General features: G+C 58.3%; 2 protein-coding genes across 5 annotated transcripts in view; one reads left to right on the top strand and one right to left on the bottom strand.

Annotated features, from left to right (window-relative positions):
* Window positions 1-1,358: 1,358 nt before the first annotated feature.
* On the bottom strand, window positions 1,359-7,044 carry PSMA7 (proteasome 20S subunit alpha 7). The gene is made up of 7 exons (XM_033095551.1): window positions 6,839-7,044; window positions 4,543-4,669; window positions 3,795-3,919; window positions 3,113-3,235; window positions 2,530-2,649; window positions 1,962-2,024; window positions 1,359-1,586 (listed from the first exon to the last, which is right to left on the bottom strand). Exons 1-7 carry the CDS (start codon window positions 6,932-6,934, stop codon window positions 1,491-1,493), a joined length of 750 nt encoding a protein of 249 aa, XP_032951442.1. The 5' UTR covers window positions 6,935-7,044; the 3' UTR covers window positions 1,359-1,490.
* Window positions 7,045-7,231: 187 nt separating this feature from the next.
* SS18L1 (SS18L1 subunit of BAF chromatin remodeling complex) overlaps window positions 7,232-18,837 on the top strand; it is a 20,386-nt gene continuing 8,780 nt past the window's right edge. The window contains exons 1-8 of one of the 4 annotated variants that reach the window (XM_033094507.1): window positions 7,232-7,488; window positions 8,345-8,415; window positions 9,245-9,389; window positions 14,471-14,547; window positions 15,295-15,379; window positions 16,726-16,870; window positions 17,270-17,467; window positions 18,425-18,589. In XM_033094507.1, the coding sequence (XP_032950398.1) occupies window positions 14,471-14,547; window positions 15,295-15,379; window positions 16,726-16,870; window positions 17,270-17,467; window positions 18,425-18,589 (670 nt within the window). In that variant the 5' untranslated portion in view covers window positions 7,232-7,488; window positions 8,345-8,415; window positions 9,245-9,389. Of the gene's footprint in view, window positions 7,489-8,344; window positions 8,416-9,244; window positions 9,390-14,295; window positions 14,392-14,470; window positions 14,548-15,294; window positions 15,380-16,725; window positions 16,871-17,269; window positions 17,468-18,424; window positions 18,590-18,837 lie in introns of those variants that run through there. The other 3 variants (XM_033094506.1, XM_033094504.1, XM_033094508.1) reach the window with 3 other exon arrangements.

Raw genomic sequence — 18,837 nt, 5'->3', positions numbered from 1 at the left:
GGGGCGGATCCAAGTCCACTGGGGGCCACCTCCCGGGACAAGGGGCTCTGCTTCCCAGACACTTTAGACACAAAGTAGCTTAAAAAACTGTTCACATCAACCTGCTGTAGAAGTGGACCTTTTTCCCACCCCCTGCTGCAGCCTCCAAGCTCCCAGAGCTCCCAAGTTGTCAGTCCCTTGGAACGTGCAGAAAAGCAAGGACAGGCTGGTGTCAGACTTGAAGACACGATCCCAGAGGACTCGGCCCACTGGTAGCTGTGTCGCTTCCCTGTCAGTACCTGCCTGTGACTCGGGGCCAGACAGCTGGCCTTTGTCTGGGCCTGGCTGTCAGTGTCAGGTTCTGTAGTCTTGGCAACTAACATCCTTGACCAATAAAAAAGATCTCCCGTGCTGTGCATGCTAGATGTAGGCAGCCGGGGCACAAATCCTAAACTAGTTAGGTGACTCAACAGTTGAACTGAAGCGGTGTTTTCTTTGAGATTCTAAATATAGTCAAGTCAGTTCCCACCTATGACTAACCTTGCTATTTGAGTCTTACACTGAAAACCATTTGGACAATCACGTTTTATGCTGAGCTGCTCGTGTCTGGGCCTGTTGACTCCTTTTGAGAAGACAGACATGTTCCATTACTCCAGAACCCAGAGGTAGACGCTGTACTGAGGTGGAAAGCAGGGCCCTGGAATCCTACGGGCATGGGAGCGCCATCACCAGGGCTGGCAGCCAGGCATCGTGCAAAGTGGCCGAGTTGTGCAAAGGGGCTTGTTACAGGATTTTTCTGTAAAGACAAAGCTGAGGGCCATGACTGAACTGCTGCTGGCCTGGAAGCTAAAAGGACAGTCTTTCTGGCTAAACAGCGAGAGAGGGCAGGGAATAGCCAGCACCAGAAGTCAAGGGAGAAAACAGGAGAAAGCTGAAGACTTGAGCTACCAAAACCAGAAACAACGAGCTCTGAAGACAGCGGCCACTCTGCAAAACTGAGTCAAGCACTTGAACCGAGTGCTGCCTGCACTTGTGTCCTTGCCCTTCTATGTTCATTAGGAACTTGAACGAAGGTCAAACAAAATCAGTCTGTTTAGGATCTCGGAAGGAGAAACCGAGTTTGCACGTTGACAAGAGGTGCCTCGCCTCTCCGGCAGCCACATACAGCACCCATAGCATCAGTGGGCTGGGACTCCTTGGAGCCTCTCCACAGCCCCCCAGGGAGGAGCAACCCCGGCTGCAGTCAGTGGCTCATCACCTTGGAGCCTGGCACCGGAGAACCGGGAGGAAATCTCCCACTGAGGAAAGCACTCTGGTCAACAGCGAGGGAGGACTCCATGTGCTCAGGACACCGAAAGAGACACACTCTCTGAACAAGAAAAGGTTAAAAATATGCAAGTTTATTGGCGGACACTTGGGCTGCAGTGATAAATGGAATGGAAATGCCCACATGTCGTTAGAGAATCATCCATGATTTGAATTTAAAAATCACTACAAGCAGGACTGAGTCATCATGATGCTGCTTTCTTTTGTTTCTTCTTTTCGTTTTCTTCTTTTTCTTTTTCAATTTCGGCAACATATTTCTCAATTTCTTCAGGATTTAAAATCTACCAAAGAAGAGTTATGGTCAACCCCCAAGTCCCAAGAGGGGGCCCAGTGCAGCAGTGCCCGCTTTGGGGTGGGAAGCCCTGGACTCCGGGCAGACTACCCCACAGCCGCTTGCGCGGGAAACCAAGGCCACGTGTGCCAGGCCCGTACCAACAGCTGAGGTGACTATGGAAAAGCAGCAGCACGCCTGCAATGTGGACAGAGCCGTGCACTGCCTGTGACCCGAGAGCAGTATTGGATGGAATGCTTTTTTCTTGACCCGTTGGTGGGGGGGCCTTGGGAAGAACCTTGCCGAGGGCCAAAGCCACAGCACAAGGCCTGTGCCCTGACCCTGGGAGCTCGCGCAGTACAAACAGAAACAAGGCGGCGGTTACCTTGAGGGGTTGGTCTCGCCGCATCACAGCCAGTTCGATGTTCTTCCCGCCTGACTGAACTACCTTGGGGGGAAGATGAGAGCGTCAGACACAGGAGCAAACAGCTCTGGCAAGTTCCTTAAATGGTCACGTGCATCTGAGCCAGCACCACCTGCAACATGCGGGGAAAGGCTGGGACACTGAAGTCCCAGCACCCCGAGCCCTGGGACACCTGCACTCCCTCTTGTCTCCCGGCACGCAGACGTGGACGGGGTCACGTCCTTCCTCCACCAAGCCCTGCCCACCTACCTCTCTGGCTTCAGCCACCAGCATTTCCGATGTCATGACAGCCCAAGACCTCACGACCCCCAACCATCATTCCCAGTCCTAATTTCTGACTCTGGCAGCAGCCGAGTCTCAGGAAGGCAGAGCGATTGCTGTGAGCGGTGTGCTGGAGCACGAGCACCTGAGCCTCTGGCCGCGGCTGCCCCAGCAGCCTTGCTGCCTTCTCCCTTGTCACCCAGCTCTGCTGTCCACTCCCCAGGCGGGTGTCTCCACCATCTCACCGGGATTTCAAAGGCGAACTTACTTCCAGGAGGGCCTTGATAACCAGCTTAATGGTCAAATCGTCCGTTTCGATGGCTTCATCCGTGTAATTCTTCTCTAGAAATTCACGCACTGACTTGGCGCCCCGGCCGATGGCGTTGGCCTGAAAGCGATTACGGCACAAGCTGTGACAATCCAGAGCCAGCCGTGGGGCCGGCCAGCCGCTGCCTTGCGCCCTCTCCCGTGGGCTGCGGTGAGAGGCAGTCTGGCAGGAGGTGGCCTGGGCCCCGGGCCCTGACCTGCGCCTTCTTTTCCCAGAGGGCTGTTTGGAGCTGGTGCTGATTCTTACCAAGAATGGAATTCTACTTCATTATTGAAAGATAGGTGCCATTTTACTTGATGCCGTGTATCCTTACACCTTGCTGCCCTTTTCTCAAAAAAACAGTGCCACTTAACTTCTTTGCTCCCACATAAATTGAAGTTTTATGAGACAGTGTGTGTGTGCGCGCGTATGTTTGTAGGCCGAGGCCAAGTTCCGCGCCAGGAGGTCCAGGACCTGCAATGGCCTCCCAAGCCTCTTTACTGTGGTGAGACAGCCCGGAGGCCACGGTTCGTCAGTGACTCACCTTCCAGGCATGGTATGTGCCCGACGGGTCAGTCTGATAGAGTCGGGGGGTGCCATCAAAGTCGAAACCCACAATAAGGGCGGAGATGCCAAACGGCCTGCGCCCGTTGCTCTGCGTGTAGCGCTGCGGGGGGAAGGAGCGCGTTACCATGCCACAGTAGCACGCAAGGCCCCAGAGAGCCGGCGGCCGTTCAGAACCACTGCTGCAGTGGGGGGTGAGCGCACACCACCGAGCAAGCTCTGCAGCCCTCTGCAATCCAGACGGGCAGCCTGGTCAGCCAGTCCCCTGCGGCATCCCTGCTCTGCCGTCCTCACTCCGTGGGCTGTGCCAGTGACCAGGGCTGCAGCAGGGAGCACAGCGGAGGCCACGTGGAGTAACGTGACACAGCTGGTTTTAAAGAGGACTAGCTTGTCACCAAAGAGTGGGGGTGGCTTCCAGCCCCCTCCCAACTCCTTGGTGACCGTTCAGAATGGCAAGACGAAAACTATCACTTCCCTCCAGAAATAGGCATTTGGCCTGCCCCTTGCCACTGCACAAGAACAGCAGCACCGAAACGGGCAAGCGATAGAAAAGCACACACGTCCCAGGAGGGGCCAGGCCTGGGCCTGGAAGGGGCCAGCACACCAAGGACAGAGCCGCGACCACGCTGCGACCGGAGCCCAGCCGCGTGCGGCGTCCCCACCTGCTTCAGACTGGCAATGTAGCGCGTGATGTACTCCACGGTGACCGGGTCCTCCACCGTCAGCCGGTGGCTCTGGCACTCCACCCGGGCCCTGTTGATGACTATTCTTGCGTCGGCGGTGAGGCCTGCAGTGACAGCTGAGTGTCACTGCGTCTGCTGCGCTCGGACTCAGATCGCTCGAGCAGAGAGCAGTGAACCTCAGGCAAGGGTTCCCAAACCAGCCCTCTACAACCCAGCACCGAGGCCAAGCCCAGGACCGCCAGGACCGGTGCGCCTCCATGGACGTCCTGAGAGCACGTTGTGCGTCAGAGCACATGGAAGCACGCTAAGCCCTTGGCCAGGCAAGTCAAGGTTAGTTCAGGTGAACTGGGACCTCCCCAGTGTGGACCTGCCGAAGGAGGAAATGCGTGCTGAGGACACAATGCACGCCAGGCAGGGGGCAGTGGCCAGCCCTCCCTGCTCACGGGCCCAGTCCGCCATGTCACGCCTGACCTCTCTACAGACTAACTGAGCCGGTGACATGGCGACAGCAGTGGAGATGACAGCACAGCCCCCTCGTCCTGGGGTATTTATTCATTTGGCCCCTGGGCTTCAGCCATCCAGGGCAGAGAGCCTCCCCACCAAGAAACCGAGGCCAATCCTTTTCTTAAAGGCCCAGATCTGTTGCTTTAAAAGCAACAGATGTGCCTCCCTACAGCCCATCCACCAGTTAAACTCCAAAACTCCGCCTTCGCGGAGCCTGACTCACCTGCGAACGCCATGCAGACGTTGTCATCCAGGGCGCAGATCTTCCGCACCGTTCGCTCATCCTGCAGCTTGGCCACGGACTTCTTCTCCACACCAAGAACAACAATGTCCTTTCCTCGAACGCCAACCTGTGACAAAAATCGACACGAGATTATGCCACCAGGCCGAGCTCCGAGAGCAGCTGTGCGCTGGTCCTGCGAATACCCTGGGACAGCAGCCCCACACACCCCTTCCTGCTGTGGGTACCCACCCTGCCCACCGTGGGTACTGATCCACTTCAGGTGAAGCTCGCCCAGGCATCGGGACCTGTGTCTTTAAGATGCTGAGCTGTAGTTCTAGTCACAACACAACAGAGAAGCAACTGCTGCACAACCTGTGTGCACATGGAAGCATCACTTGTGTGCAGGGCCTTGCAGCCCGAAAGCCCAACGTTCCAGTGCGGTGTCCTGAACGGAAGCAGTGTTCCTGTACCTGGGACCACACTGCCGCCCAGCCCAGCCCGCCCTCGCCTGCATGGCTGTGTGCCCACGTGCACGGATGCGGGAAGGTGAGTTTGCTGTCAGGTGGAAGGACATCGTGTTGACTGCTAGTGGGAGCGCGGGCGCTCTGCTTACAGCTGATCCCATATGGGGAGAAAGCTGTATTAAAACACGGACAAACCACTGACAGCCAGTTAACCCCCCAGTCGAGACAGGTGCAAAGGGGAAAATCACTCAGAAGGGCAACATGGGCTTGGTTCAGAGCAGGGGCCCTCCGCCTGGGCCATGGCGTTTGCCGTGGGGTTGCCTGTGCACTGCAGGGCTTCGGCGTCCTCCCTGGCCTCCACATCTGGGACACTTCACAATGTCTCCACACGTTGCCAAATGCCCCCTGAAGTGCATTATCACCTCTGGTTGAGAAGCACTGGTCTGCAGTGTGTTATATTCCTCTCTCGTGTACTTGATCTTCAAAGTTCCCCTAGGGAAAGGCCGCCAGGCCCAGAGATGCTAGTTTCCACCAGCCACCCTGGCTGGCCCGAGGTAGTATGGGGGAGGGGTCGAAGCAGTGGACTCTTTGTCCAGTGCTCCTTAAGCTGAGTTAGGCCACAAGATGGATTTTGGACCTTAATTTCAAAAGACATTCATGAAATATAAACACCAAAATTCACAGAATCATGTGCTTTGTCTGCCAGCTCAAACTTCTGAAATACCAGGTGGTAAAAGAAAAACTGACCAGCAGACAAACTGACAGGTATTTCGAAGACACCATGAATTTAAATTTCAAGCAGTGATCAAAATGAGAGGTACATGCAGACGCCAACACGACAGTGGGGCAGCGCTCTGCCCACCACGGGCGGCAGAGCAGTCAGACTCAGGAGGCCCATGCGTGGGAAGTGCGGGCGAGTACTGAGAACCCCCGGACGTGGAGGACACTGCTGTCCCTTAGCTGGGAAAGTCCCCGAATGGGGGCTGTCTGGGTGCAATTCACCTCAGCCACCTGTTTACTTAGTACTCACCGAGCCCGTGCCCAGCCAGCCTGCTGTCTGGTGCCCACGCACCACGGCCACACCGGGCCCTCCCCGGAGCCAGCTCCCCCCAGGACCCCGGCTTCCCAGGCCAAGATGGCCGTCACCGCCCAGGTGCAGAGGAAGGTGGCTGGCTCTTCGAAGCTCACCCCTCACACCCAGTTCGCTGGTCTGCAAAGCACCTATCACTCTCCAGCAGCATCCACCTCGACTGCCCTTGGTGAGAACCCAGCGTTTCCAGGGCGGTCCCATCAGACACGGGCCTGTCCTGTCTGCTCCCCTGCTCCCGGCACCCACAATGCACAACGTGCCCCTTCCACTTCCTCCTGCAACACCAACGTCAGGGCTCCTGTGTGTGCAACCCGCGTCCCTGTGCTGATTTCAAAAGGCGAGTGGGACCACAGACCGCCGGCGACAAAGGAGGCTGTCAGCTCGGCCGCTTGGCCGAAGCCTGGTAGCGAGACGCCGCCGGGCCCCACACGGCGGGCTGCAGACGCCGCGGCCCAGGCCTCGCGACGGAGAGGGACGCGCTCCTCCCCAGAGCCACCTCCTGTCCCCAGCCGCGCCCGGCCCACGCCCGCTCGCGCACGCCCGCACGTTTCGGGGCGCCCCCGCACGCCGAGGCCTCCCCGCGCCCTAGCAACGCGGCCAGGCCGGGCCTCGCGGGTTCCTAGGCTTGCCTCCGCGTCCTGGGGTCTCCCCCGCTCCCACGGCCGAGCCCGGCCTGCTGCCCGCGCCCCAGCAGCGCCCGCACGCCCGCCCCGCTTCCGGCCCGGCCCGGCCCGCCGCTCACCGCAGTCGAGCCTTTCTTCACGGCCTCCTGCGCGTACTCCACTTGGAAAAGGTGGCCGTCAGGCGAGAAGACCGTGATGGCGCGGTCGTAGCTCATGCCGGCGAGAAGCGCAACCGGTACAGGGAAAAGCGCACACTCACCGCCGGACCGACAGAGACTCGACGTCGCCGCGCCCGCGCCGCGCCCGCCCCCGGGCACCGCCCACTGCGCTGAGGGCGTAAGGCGGCGTCAGGCGGCAGCGGCGGTGTCGGGAGGACGTGAGCGCGCGCTGGGGCGGGGCCGGGCTGAACCACCGGCGGCCGGGCGCGGGGGGCGGAGCCGCGGCCGCGGGCCGGACGCGGGGCGCGGGGCGGCCGCCTGGGGTGTCCGCGCGAGGCTGGGCCTCGAGGGCCTCCAGTGCACAGGGCGGCGGGGCGGTGGGCCCGGAGGCCTTCGGCGGCGGCTGCGGGGCGGGCGGGCCCACGGCGGGACACCCCCGCGGCCCCCGCCCCCCTGCGACTGCGGAGAATGAGCTCCTCCGGCAGCCGAGCGCAGCCGGAGAAGAAACCCCGATGATCTCGTGCTGAGCCGGCGCCGCGACCATGTCGGTGGCCTTCGCGTCCGCCCGGCCGAGAGGCAAAGGGGAGGTCACGCAGCAAACCATCCAGAAGGTGGGCAGGGGCCCACGGGCTGGGGGTGGCGCGGGGTACCGGCGGGCGCGCGCGGAGCCGGGGCGCGGGCAGCCGGCGGGCGCGGGGCTCGAACAAAGCCGGGGCGCAGCCGACGGCCGCGACCCCGCGGGGCCACAAGAGCGCCCCGCCGCTAGCATGCGCCAACTTGGGCGGGGGCCTCGAGCAGGGGCGCAGGGCGGCGGGGCTGGGCGCCCTCGGGAATGTGTCGGTGGGGTGGTGTCCCTGGGCCAAGCCGGCGCAGTGGGGACTCGCCGCCTTCGGGGTAGGGGGCGCGCGGCGGCCGCGGGGCAAGGGCGCAGGACGGTGGGGACTGGAGCCCTCGGGATGGTGTCCGCGGGGTGGGGTCCGTGGGGCCAAGCCGGGAACAGCGCCAGGCCGCGCCGGACATGGTGGGGACCCACCGCTTTCAAGGTCCCTGCGCCGCGGGCAGGGTGCAGGGCAGCGGGGCCGAGCTCTCCCGGGATGGTGTCGGTAGAGTGGCCTGCGCGGCATGGAGTTCGCGGAGCCACGCTGGGAATAGCTCTGGGCCGCGCAGGGCGCAGGGGGGACCCGCCTGGCTGGCGAAGACAGTGGCGCAACGCGGCGGGTGGCCACTAGCCCCTGCGCACAGCTTAGCGAGTGGAGGGAGCGCACGGGGCGACGGGGACCTGGCCCAGCAGCCGGCTACGCCCGTCCCTCACTAAGGTGCTGGCACTCGGAGGCACAAAGGGGCGCGTCTCGAGTGTGCGACGCCGTTCCAGCGTGCCGCAGCCCTTGGAGGAGCGGGCGACACCTCGGGGTCGACCTGCTGGCCAAGCTTCAGCCGCTCTTATGCGCCTGTCAAATTGTTTTTCAGCGTGACACCTGGGCAAGCCTCCGCCTAATAGAAACATTGCAGGTTTGCTTTACAGCCTGTCCTCACGTTCTGTAAGTTTGGCCTTATGGTTTTCTAGAGATAACGTTTATGTAGGTTTGGGGCCCCTTTAACAAAACTCGTAAGATTTGAAGTTGGGATTTTAAATTTTCTGCTGTTTCTCTTTAGATGACAAGTTCAGAGGAAAAATGATGTTAGCCTTTCCGTTTGAATCTTCTAAACTATTTTGGTGGCTGTGTTGATTTCTTTCTAACTTTGGGATTCGTGGGGGTTGCAGCAGTATTCCTTGGTTCCCTCAGCCTCTTACCTTCCAAGGTGATATTCACCCTGATGACGCCAGACCTTGGGGACCTTGTCTGTTCCTCGACTACCTTTGCTGTGGCTGGTTTTGACCCGTGAGGAGTCTCAGGAAACCAAACAGGAAAGAGGCCAGTTGAAAAAACAGCAGAAATGCGCTTAAAAGTGGGGCATTTTTATTTGTCAGCACTTATGTGGCGCTTACTGCACACCAGGTACTGTTATAAGGGCTTTGCAAATCATAACTCATTTTATTCCTCGTGGTAGTTATTGTCGCCCCCATTTCATAGATGAGGAAACTGAGGCAGAAGGAGGCTAAGTGCCTGCTGGTTAGTGGTAGACCAGGAGTCAAACCCAGGCAATGAGCGGCTCCAGGGTCAGCCCCGACTGTGACACTTGATGTGAGGACACTTGGCGAGGCAGAGGTGCATGTTAGCAATCCCAGGGGTCTCCGGGCACCCTGGCTTTTGGAGTTTAAGCGTGATGAGCACAGTCCCTGTTCCTGACGCCACCTTTGACTTCAGTACTCATCCAGTTATTTGTACTTTGTACTCACCCCGTATTAAAGCTTCCCAAATTCTCCAGGCAAAAGTGTGTGTTAGAGCACCACTCCTGAACTTCAGATCAGAAAGAAGGAAACCTGCTGACTGCATCCCCCGGCAGAAAATCAGCCTGTTGACTGACCATTGGAAATCGGGCTTCCGTTTAAGCTGTCATCTGATTTGACCTGGTAGGCCTTGGTGTTTTTTTTTTTTGTTTTTTTTTTTTAAATTAATATTATTATTATTATTTTAAGTTTTATTTGTGTTTTTCCAGGACCCATCAGTTTCAAGTCAAGTAGTTGTTTCAATCTAGTTGTAGAGGGCGGAGCTCACAGTGGCCCATGTGGGGATGGAACTGGCAACCTTGTTGTTAAGAGCCTGGGGCTCTAACCAACTGAGCTAACCTGCTGCCCAGGCCTTTGTATTTTGACAGTGAATTTATGTATCCAGGGCTCTTCTACTGGCAGGCTGAGAAGGGGGTGAGAGGTGCATGTCCCGCACTCGTGTGAGCTGTGTCCACAGCAGCTGCTCATGCTCAGAGCATTGAGAAAAGACAGGGTTTTCCAGACGCCTGCTCCTTAATGAGAGAGCAGGAAGTATACAACTTGTCCTTGGAGCATGTCTGGGTAGGATTCTGCCAGGCAAACCTCCTACTCAGCCGTCAAGGCCCCACTCAAATGTCCCTTCCCTTGGTCCCTTGGCAGTCGTGTGCTGAGTGCAGCACTTTGGCACGTTGCTTGGGCTTCCGAGTTTGCGTGTCAGCGACTTATTCTTTGCTGTGTCCCAGCCTGGCACGATGCCTGGCACAGTCAGTGCCCAGTACACACAGGAGCATCTGTGATCCTGGTTCTGTCAGGGGAAGTGTTTGGGATAGGTAGGGTGTATCCATTTCCTGTGGCTGCCATAACAGATGACCACAAGCTGGGTGGTTTAAAACAGCAGAAACTTGGGGCGGCCGGATGGCTCAGTTGAGCTGTCAACAACAAGGTTGCAGGTTCAATTCCCGCATGGGATGGTGGGCTGTGCCCCTGCAACTAAAGATTGAAAATGGCAACTGGACTTGGAGCTGAGCTGCGCCCTCCACAGCTAGATTGAAGGACAACGACTTGGAGCTGAGGGGCCCTGGAGAAGCACACTGTTGCCCTATATTCCACAATAAAACTTATTTTTAAAAAAGTGAAAAGGGATATTAAAAAAAAAAACAGCAGACATTTATTCTCTCAGTTCTGGAGGCAGAAGTCCAAGATCAAGGTGTTGCAGGGTCGTTTCCTTCTGGGGCCGCGAGGGAGGCCTGTTCCCTGCTTTCCTCTGAGCTTCTGGTGGTTCCTGGCCGTCCTCCTGGTCCTTCGCTTGTAGACACGTCATCCTGGTCTCTGCCTCTGCCTTCACGTGGCCTCTCCTCTCTGTGTGTCTGTCCAGATCTCCCTCTTCTCATCAGGACACCAGTCATCAGAATTAGGGCCCACCCCAATCCAGCTGACCTCCTCCTGACCACACTGGCAAAGACCCCATTTCCAAATTAAGTCACATTCACAGGTACTGGGGGTGAGGATTGAACCTGTCATTTGGAGGGACACAATTCACCCCATAACAGAGGACATGTGTGGGAAGGGTATTCCAGACCAAGAGAACCAAGGAGCAGAGGTAGGTCTGCTGCTTGACACTGAGGGAATTGCAGGTCTGCATGGAGCAGGTATGAGACCCGAACTGGAAGGTCAGGAAGAGCTGGCCTGATGTGGGAGCCTCAGCCGCCTGCTAAGGTGGTTTAGTTTTTAGTGCAGGGTGAGATGCAGGCGGAACTTGATTTGGTGAGGGGACTGTGAGTTGGAGACAGGCAGTGTCCCAGCAAACTCCTGTGGCCTCGTAGCTAGCTGCCTGCCCTGCACGGCGCTCTACTGGTTTGGGCCCAGGGAGTCCCTGCTGTCCAGTGATGTGCTCCCAACACTGCTGGGGCTGGGTCAGTGGCCATCTCCATGGATTGCGTGGCTCCCTGGAGGGCCCCCTGGGCGCTGGGTCTCAGCTGGCACGCAGGTGCCTCCCTGCTGCTTGTGCACAATAGTTGCTTAATAAATGTAAGTTTCATTGTTACTATTTGTGGTGTTCTCGATTGTTTTCTTGGCCTGAGGGTAGGAATGGTATCTTGTCCTTCTGTACCCCCAGCACTTTCTGCAGAGGGCGACAAGCCTGTGGGGACAGGATAGAGCTGATAAGACAGGTGGGCACCTGGGGCATTTGCCACATGGGTCTGGTACAGAAAAGTGAGACGAACGAGCGAGGGCAGCTGCTGTGCCCAGGGTCTGAGAGCCAGGGAGTGGTCGCAACCGGGCCTTCCCTGCCCAAGGGGGAGTGGGTGGAGGGGCGGGCGCAGGGGTAGAGGATGGCCGTCTGGGTGTGGGGGGGGGTGCCCTGCGCTCTTTCACACCTGGAACTCATTGTCTTAAAGAACATGGGCTGATTTGGTAAGGAAAGTAAATTGCCTATTTCTAAAATTAGAGCTGTCCCCACAACTGCAAATGGCTTGGGGACTCTGAGTCTCCCATTAGCCTGGCTGACTGTTCATTTCAGGCAGTTGTTACTGAAAGCACATTGTCCTCTGTGAGCAGAGGCCCTGGGGAAGGATTCCCAGGGCTGGCAGGGGCGCTGTCCCCTCTCTCCAGTCCTGGGTCCTGCCCTGGGTTGGGTGGGGATGGGACCCGTTAGCTGGGTAGACGCCTAGAAAGAGCCAGGGTTTCCCTCTTGTCACTGACCTTGTTTCTAGGTTAGATTTTATACTCATCAAAACCATGCATGCACATCAAGTCAAATAGTGCTGTAGGGTGTGTGTGAAAAATGGGGAATAGCTCTCCCACAGCCGTGCTCGGTGCCCCACTTCCCAGCAGCTTCCTCTCTCTTCTCATCGCTGAGCCATGGGGCTGCTTCCTAAATGGTTTTAGGTTAGCCGGCTCCAGCTGCTGTGACAGAATACCACAGCCGGGCAGCTTAAAGGACATGCTTGTTTCTCAGTCCTGGAGGCCGGACGTCCCAGATGGTGGGGCTGCCCGGTTCTTGGGGAGGGCTTGCAGACGGCTGCCTTCTCAGTGTCCTCAGGTGGTGCAGAGAGCTTTGGTAGCTTCACCTGGAGGTACTCTCCTGCCTTCTGTATCTTCTTGGCTTTCCTCCCAGGCTGGTCATCTTCCCTGGGGACGCCTTTTCCCGCTCCCTGCAGCCCCCTTCCCCATCTCCTGCCAGGTGAGCAGTTGGGAAGGTCCCGGAATCTCAACCTCAGCAGCCTGTGGGGTCTCCAGTGTGGCTCATTGTCATGGCCGGCCCCCTGGGCTCTGCTAATCCAGTTACCGCTGGCCCATTTGGTTTCTGCTTTTGGAATCCTGCTGCGGGTGCTGCTGTCTCAGCCCTGTCCCCTTTGTCCCTATAAGTGCTCCTTTTTCATCCCTTACTGCAGATCTGCTGGGGCTTGCAGCTCAGCACACATCCGCCTTATTGTCTTTCATCCGACACGTCCTGGCGTTTTTTCCTGAGTGTTTTTGACTGAGACAGTACTCTGCTGTTTTTTGTTTTGAACACTTTGTTAACGTTTCTCTCCTGTTGGTCAATTTTGTAACATTTTCTCATGCTGATAAAAACTGCAAAATCATTTTTGATACTGCCTAACATCTTACCACATGGTTCTACCACGGTTTTCTTAAGTATCCCAGCATTGACCATTTAGCTCCAACCCCGCCCCCCCTTTTGAGCTATTGTGAATGATACTGAAATGAACATCCTGTACAGAAAACGTTCGGGTAGGACAGACTGTGTCCTTGAGAGAGAATTCCTGCTCAGGATTGCTAGTCAGGGAGTTGAAGCCCAGAAGCCTCTTTAAGGACAGCTTTCAGAAGGAAGGCAAGTTCTTTCACTTCCTTTGTTAATTAATCTCGAGAAAGAGTCATAATGTGCCAATGGCTGGAATGCCCTGCACCTGCCCCCAGGTGAGCAAGGCAGGTGGCTTGGAGCCCACAGCGCCCCCTGGTGGTTCCCCTGCGGGGGTGGGGGGGTGGGGGGCATCATCTCCACAGCCAGGAGGAAATGGTAAAGCAAACAGAGGAGGAAGTTGAAACTTAAAAAAGACAGCACGAAGGACAAACTCTGAAGGCTGGGGTGAAGCGGGTAGCTGAGCGGGGCTGGTCTCTCAGCAGCACTGGCCTCAGCCCTGCAGTGAGGAGTGGCCAGGCCCCTGGGCTCTGTAGGGGTGAGCCCACAGTGACAGGGCAGTTAGGCAGCCATGTTGCAGGGGGCGGGGTGGGGGGGTGCTGGGGACAGTGTGCTCGGGCACCGGCACAGTGGCAGGTTGGTGGGCCCCTTGCCCCTTGTGGCCAGGGCCTCACCTGCTCAGGAGCTAGGCCCACCCGGAGGACCTCCTGGGGCCGGATGGCTGGGCACAACCTGCTGGAGACAAAAGGCATAGATTTTTCTTTTGGTGAGAGTTTCTGAGCAAAGAAAGACCTTTTTATGGAAAGCGGTATTTGCTGAGGGCTCAGTTCTGCCCTTCCCTCCAGAGCAGGAGGCTGGCTGCATGGACAGATGGTGAATAAGCTGGACGCTTCTCCATCGCTTCATGTCCAGGTGGAGAATGGTTCACACTGGGCCCGCCCGGGAGCCGTGCTGCATGCTCACCGGACCCTGGGCTCCCCATGTGGGCTGGCCGTGACTGCCTGGTCCCAGCGTGTGTGCCACCCCTGCTGCACTTCTCACGGCCATCCCGTCCCACACCCCCGTTAGGCCTTCCTCTCTGGCTTCTGGGTCTCCCAGGTGCAGCCCCCCATGGCTGTCCTATAGAGGTGGCTCTTATAGGTCTTTGGGACACTGTAGGTATGCGAGCTCCCCCGGGAGGGACACCTATGTGGCCAGCATCTGCGGACCTCACACCCTCCAGACCGGGGCTCAGGGTCCCAGGATCCCTGCTGTAGATTCTTGGCCCACCCTAGGTGGACGGATGCACCATGATCAGGGGCCCTAGACAGGGGGTCCTTCAGGCTGTGGGGCCTCCTCTGCAGGTGAGAGAGCCAGGACCTGCCCCTGGGGAGGTGCAAGGCTGACTCCGCACATGGAGGGTTGTGTGCTTAACACAGGGCTGTGGAAAGCGCTTACTCCTGCTGGCTGAGGTCAGATGGAAGAGTGACAGCTGTACATAGAATGCCCGCACACTGACGGCAGGTACTGTCACGTCTAACGAGTGACTCAAGCCGGTGCCCCAAGCACGCCAGGGAGGCACTCACGTCTGTTTCTTCTTCAGATGCTGGATGAGAACCACCACCTGATACAGTGCATCCTGGACTACCAGAGCAAGGGCAAGACTGCCGAGTGCACACAGTGAGTGCCGGTGCCCCACCCAGCCATCGGCAGCTTTTGTAGCACTGGGAAGGCCTCTCCTGGGGTGCTAAGTGGCCTGGGCATGTCAGCTGCTGAAGTCCCTAAACTGCTGAGTCGTCCCTTGGGGGGTGGCTGCATTGTCCCCCAGTGGCTTCCCAAGGAGAAGTGGGAAGGTTGGAGGGAAATGGAAGAGAAGGTGGCTAGGGGAGGCCTGGACCAGACGCTGCCGCAGCTCTGTGAGCATTTGGTGGACGCACCAGGGCACAGTGAGCTCCAGATAGGACCTCTAGGGCCAGACACAGAGTAGGTGCACGAGCTGGCCGTCAGGGCTGCCTGGAGGCATGACCTGTGTGAGCAGTCATCACACCCACCCACGGACATTCTTATGTCAAACTGAGCTGCTTTGTCTTCTCCCAGCACCTCTTCAGGGGGTGGGGGATCGAGTTGGCCCAGTGTTAGGGTCACCTGAAGGATGGCTTGTCTCCACCCCCCTCTGAACAGACCGGGTGGCATCTCCCCCTTGGCCACCACCTTGGGGTCTTTCCAGCATTTTGTCATGGGACAGAAGCCCACTCCCCACCTGGCCCCATCCTGGGTTGCAGAGCACTCTGCTGCCTGCCCTGGCCCCGGTGTCCTCTGGGTCGTGTCCCCAGGGTGTGGCTGCCGGGCCAGGATGTCCTGGTGAGCTTTCCTCTGCTTAGGGTGGGCCTGCGGGCTCCCTGCTCAGCGCACGCCTCTCACCTACAGGTACCAGCAGATCCTGCACCGGAACCTGGTCTACCTGGCCACGATCGCGGACTCCAACCAGAATATGCAGTCTCTGCTCCCTGCCGTGAGTGCCCGAGGGGGGCAGGGCGCTGCCTCAGGCCAGGGTCTTACCTGGAGTAGCCAAGGGGACCGGCCGATGTGAGACGCAGCGGGTCCTGCCATCAGCAGGAAGTTAGTCGGGAGTGTCTCAAGTGGGGTGGTCAGAATCGTGCCATCAGTTTCTTTAGAAAAGAAAGGTGACCCCGGAGAAACCAGACCTAGAAATGGTGGGAAGTGGGCCTCAGAGAGAACAGGGAGTGGCCCAAGGGTTCTTGCTTTTCATTGTGAGCCTTTCTGAGCAATTTGAAAAATTATGACCCATGAGCATGCACCCTGATTCAACAAAAAAGCCTAAAAAGATGCCTCGTGCAGTAACAGTAGTATAAATATTTTATTTTTGTCTGACTTTTTAAAACGCATTCTCCCCAAGTTAAATTACTGCTGCAAAGGCAACGTCCAGTGACAACTGCCTGAGGCCCCCTTTGAGGTCACCAGGAGGCGCAGCCCTGAGAAGGACTGGCTGCATGTTGACGGGTGGGTGGGGAGGTTCCGGGACAGACCTGTCGGTGGGAATGGCTTCCCGGTGTCCCCCAAGCCCATGGAAAGTGATGGCAGAAATGCCAAATGTGTTTTGCTAGTAAAAACGTTAAAGCAACTTTGGCCTCTCGAATCAGGGTTCCTGACCCTGGAAATACCAGCAGACTCTGAGGGAAACTTTATTTTTTTTTTTTGCCAGGTATAGACAGTGTCTGTGCAGACCTTTGGCGCTGCAGTTCTGTCCCTGGGAGGTGGGTGTAGGGAGGTAATTTGTGAGTTCCATCTTCCTCTACATCTTGAGGTTGATCAGAAGTGAGGGGGTGGTGAAGGAGAGGGGGTGGTGTAGGAGAGGGGGTGGGCACACCCACAGTCAGAGCACCCTGGGAATGGAGTGCTGAGGCACAGGACCACCTGTGCAAAGGCCCTGGGGCATGGGGGTGGAGGTGTGGGTGAGCAATACTGAGACAGCTGGACAGCTGAGCCCGAGGCAGATGGGGGTGGACGTGGAGCAAGATGAGGTGGCTGGCAAAGCAGTTCCCTGCACCCAGGAAAGGAACACCCAGCTTTGAACCTCCAAGTGTGTGCATAGCTTGGGACTCATTGAAGTTCTGAGTGTTTACACATGTTTGGTGTCACTTCCTTCTTGGGCTGAGATGTCCAAATTGCTAATCCGCGGTCATCAGGCTGAGCATGAAGGCAGAGGTTGATTACAGACGCTGGCCAGGAGGCCCTGAAACCTGACGGCAGATCTCAGGGACTGTGAAGTCCCTGGACTGGCTCTGGTGGCTCTTGAGTGAACCCCCCTCCCTTCCATAACCTTCCTCTTGCCTGCAGCCGCCCACCCAGAACATGAACCTCGGCCCCGGAGCACTGTCCCAGAGCGGCTCCGGCCAGGGCCTGCACTCCCAAGGCAGCCTCAGCGATGCCATCGGCTCGGGCCTACCCCCGGCCTCCCTCATGCAGGGTCAGATCGGCAACGGTGAGCAGCCCTGAGCGCTTGGGGGCGGGGTTCCGGCTTGGGGTTGGTTCCTGCGACAGCGTCACCCATGCAGGCTCCACCCCATGCCCTGCAGGGCTGAGCGCGGGAGACCCCTCTCCTCCTGGAGATCCTGGGCACAGGCGCACGCGCAGGGGTACAGGCAGAGAATAAAGCCCTTATTCATCAGATCAGAGCCACTTCAAATCAAAGCGTGGGGTTCCATGGGGACTTTGTAACCAGAATGAAAGTTCCCGTCTGTGGATCGAGAACTATTAGCAGCCGTTGGGACCTATAATGACAGTACAACAGTGAGCGTACAAGTCACCTCCTTGAAGGAGCCGGGCCGGCAGAGGTGGCTTTAGATGGGTTGAAGGTGCCTCGCCCCGCCCCTCCTTACAGGCCCGAACCACGTGCCCATGCAGCAGACGGCGCAGAGCACGCTGCCCACTGCCTCCATGAGCGTGTCAGGCAGCGGCCACGGCTCGGGGCCCGGCTACAGCCACTCAGGCCCCGCCTCGCAGAGCGTGCCCCTGCAGGGCCAAGGGGCCATCAGCAACTACGTGTCACGTGCCAACATCAACATGCAGTCCAACCCAGGTAACGCCCGCAGCCCCGGGCACACTCGGAGCCTGTCCCTGGGGCCCTCCACACGGGTCCCGAGGGCTCCCTCTGCTGGAAGCTTCCACCAGGGCGCGGGTTGGTGGGTGCAGGCTAGGTGGGGTCCAGCTCTGGGGGAGCTGGGCTGACCCCGCACTGGCTGCAGGGAAGGCTCTGAGGAGGTCGCATGTGCCCTGCTGGGAGGAGAGGGCTGGGCTCTGTAGGGGCCGCGGGGGCGGTTGGAGCCCCCAATGTGGGAAGGATGAAGGGCCGGCTCAGGCACTGGACATCCTCCGGCCCAGTGGGACCCAAGAGGTGGGCACTGCGGCCGCGTAGGGGGCTTGGAGCACTTGGGAAACATCAGGTCCAAATGGACATTCCCGTGAGTGTCAGACACCGATTTCAAAGGCTTAGTACAGAAAGAGGATGTGAAGTAGCTCCTTCGTTTTTTATTATTAGTTATATATTTAAAACGGCCGTGTTTTGGATATATAGAGTCAAATAAAATATATTAATGTTGCTAAACAGATTTCCCCTGTTTCTTGTTACTTTTCTGAGGTGGCTCACAGCCCATTGTGTTGGACAGTGCTGCTCTAGAGGGTTCTGGGTGGGGTGACTTAAGTGCCAGGCCAAGGTGCGGGAGAGCCGTCTCGGGGGTGGGGAGGGTGATGGGCTCATGTGGGACCAGCCTTGGGGAGTTAGGGACAGGGAGGAAGGGACTCGTGTTTCTGTTCCCGGTGGCTCCCTGCTCGGCGGTGCTTTCTGGTGTTTTTTGAGTGTCACATGTTGTGCGAGTTGGCGTGGAGGTTCGTTGGTCGGAAGGGTGATGTGGACTCGAGGGGACGGTCTCATGGTGGGGCTGTGGAGAAGAGGGAAGGCTCCCCTGGGAGAAGGTGAGGGCTGTGACGCCCGCCCTGGGAGCTTCTCGGGGTTATTGGGGTCTGTCATGTCGCCCAGTGTCCATGATGCACCAGCAGGCAGCCTCGTCCCACTACAACTCGGCGCAGGGCGGGACGCAGCACTACCAGGGCCAGTCGTCCATCGCCATGATGGGCCCAAGCGGGCAGGGGGGCAGCGTGATGGGGCAGCGGCCCATGGCGCCCTACCGGCCCTCCCAGCAAGGTAGGCCCATGTGCCCTGCACGCATTCCTGCCCGGGGCCGGGGGTTGAGGCTCTGTCCGTCCCTCCCTATTGCACGTGGATGCTGAGGGTCGCACGAGGCTGGAGCCACTGTGGGGGGTCGGGCGCGGGGACTGCGGGGTGGCAGGCGGCTGTGTTTGTCAGTGGGAAGTCCGGGGTACTGGGGGTGGCATGGTGGGGTGCCCATCGAGGAGGTCCTCGTGAGGGCAGGCGGCCCTGCGTCAACGCCC

Source organism: Rhinolophus ferrumequinum, chromosome 23 (assembly GCF_004115265.2).
Source record: "Rhinolophus ferrumequinum isolate MPI-CBG mRhiFer1 chromosome 23, mRhiFer1_v1.p, whole genome shotgun sequence".
Taxonomy (NCBI): Eukaryota; Metazoa; Chordata; class Mammalia; order Chiroptera; family Rhinolophidae; genus Rhinolophus; species Rhinolophus ferrumequinum.
Note: the sequence above shows the minus strand (reverse complement) of the source record. Positions and strands in the feature narration are given on the sequence as shown.

What these genes read in the sequence shown, in the direction of transcription:
- PSMA7 (XM_033095551.1), bottom strand. Translation starts at nt 6,934, where the DNA reads ATGAGCTACGACCGCGCCATCACGGTCTTCTCGCCTGACGGCCACCTT. An exon ending in ACATTGCCAGTCTGAAGCAG is followed by an intron (nt 3,236 to 3,794) that starts GTGGGGACGCCG and finishes TTCCCCCCGCAG; the next exon opens with CGCTACACGCAGAGCAACGG. An exon ending in GCACATACCATGCCTGGAAG is followed by an intron (nt 2,650 to 3,112) that starts GTGAGTCACTGA and finishes AATCGCTTTCAG; the next exon opens with GCCAACGCCATCGGCCGGGG.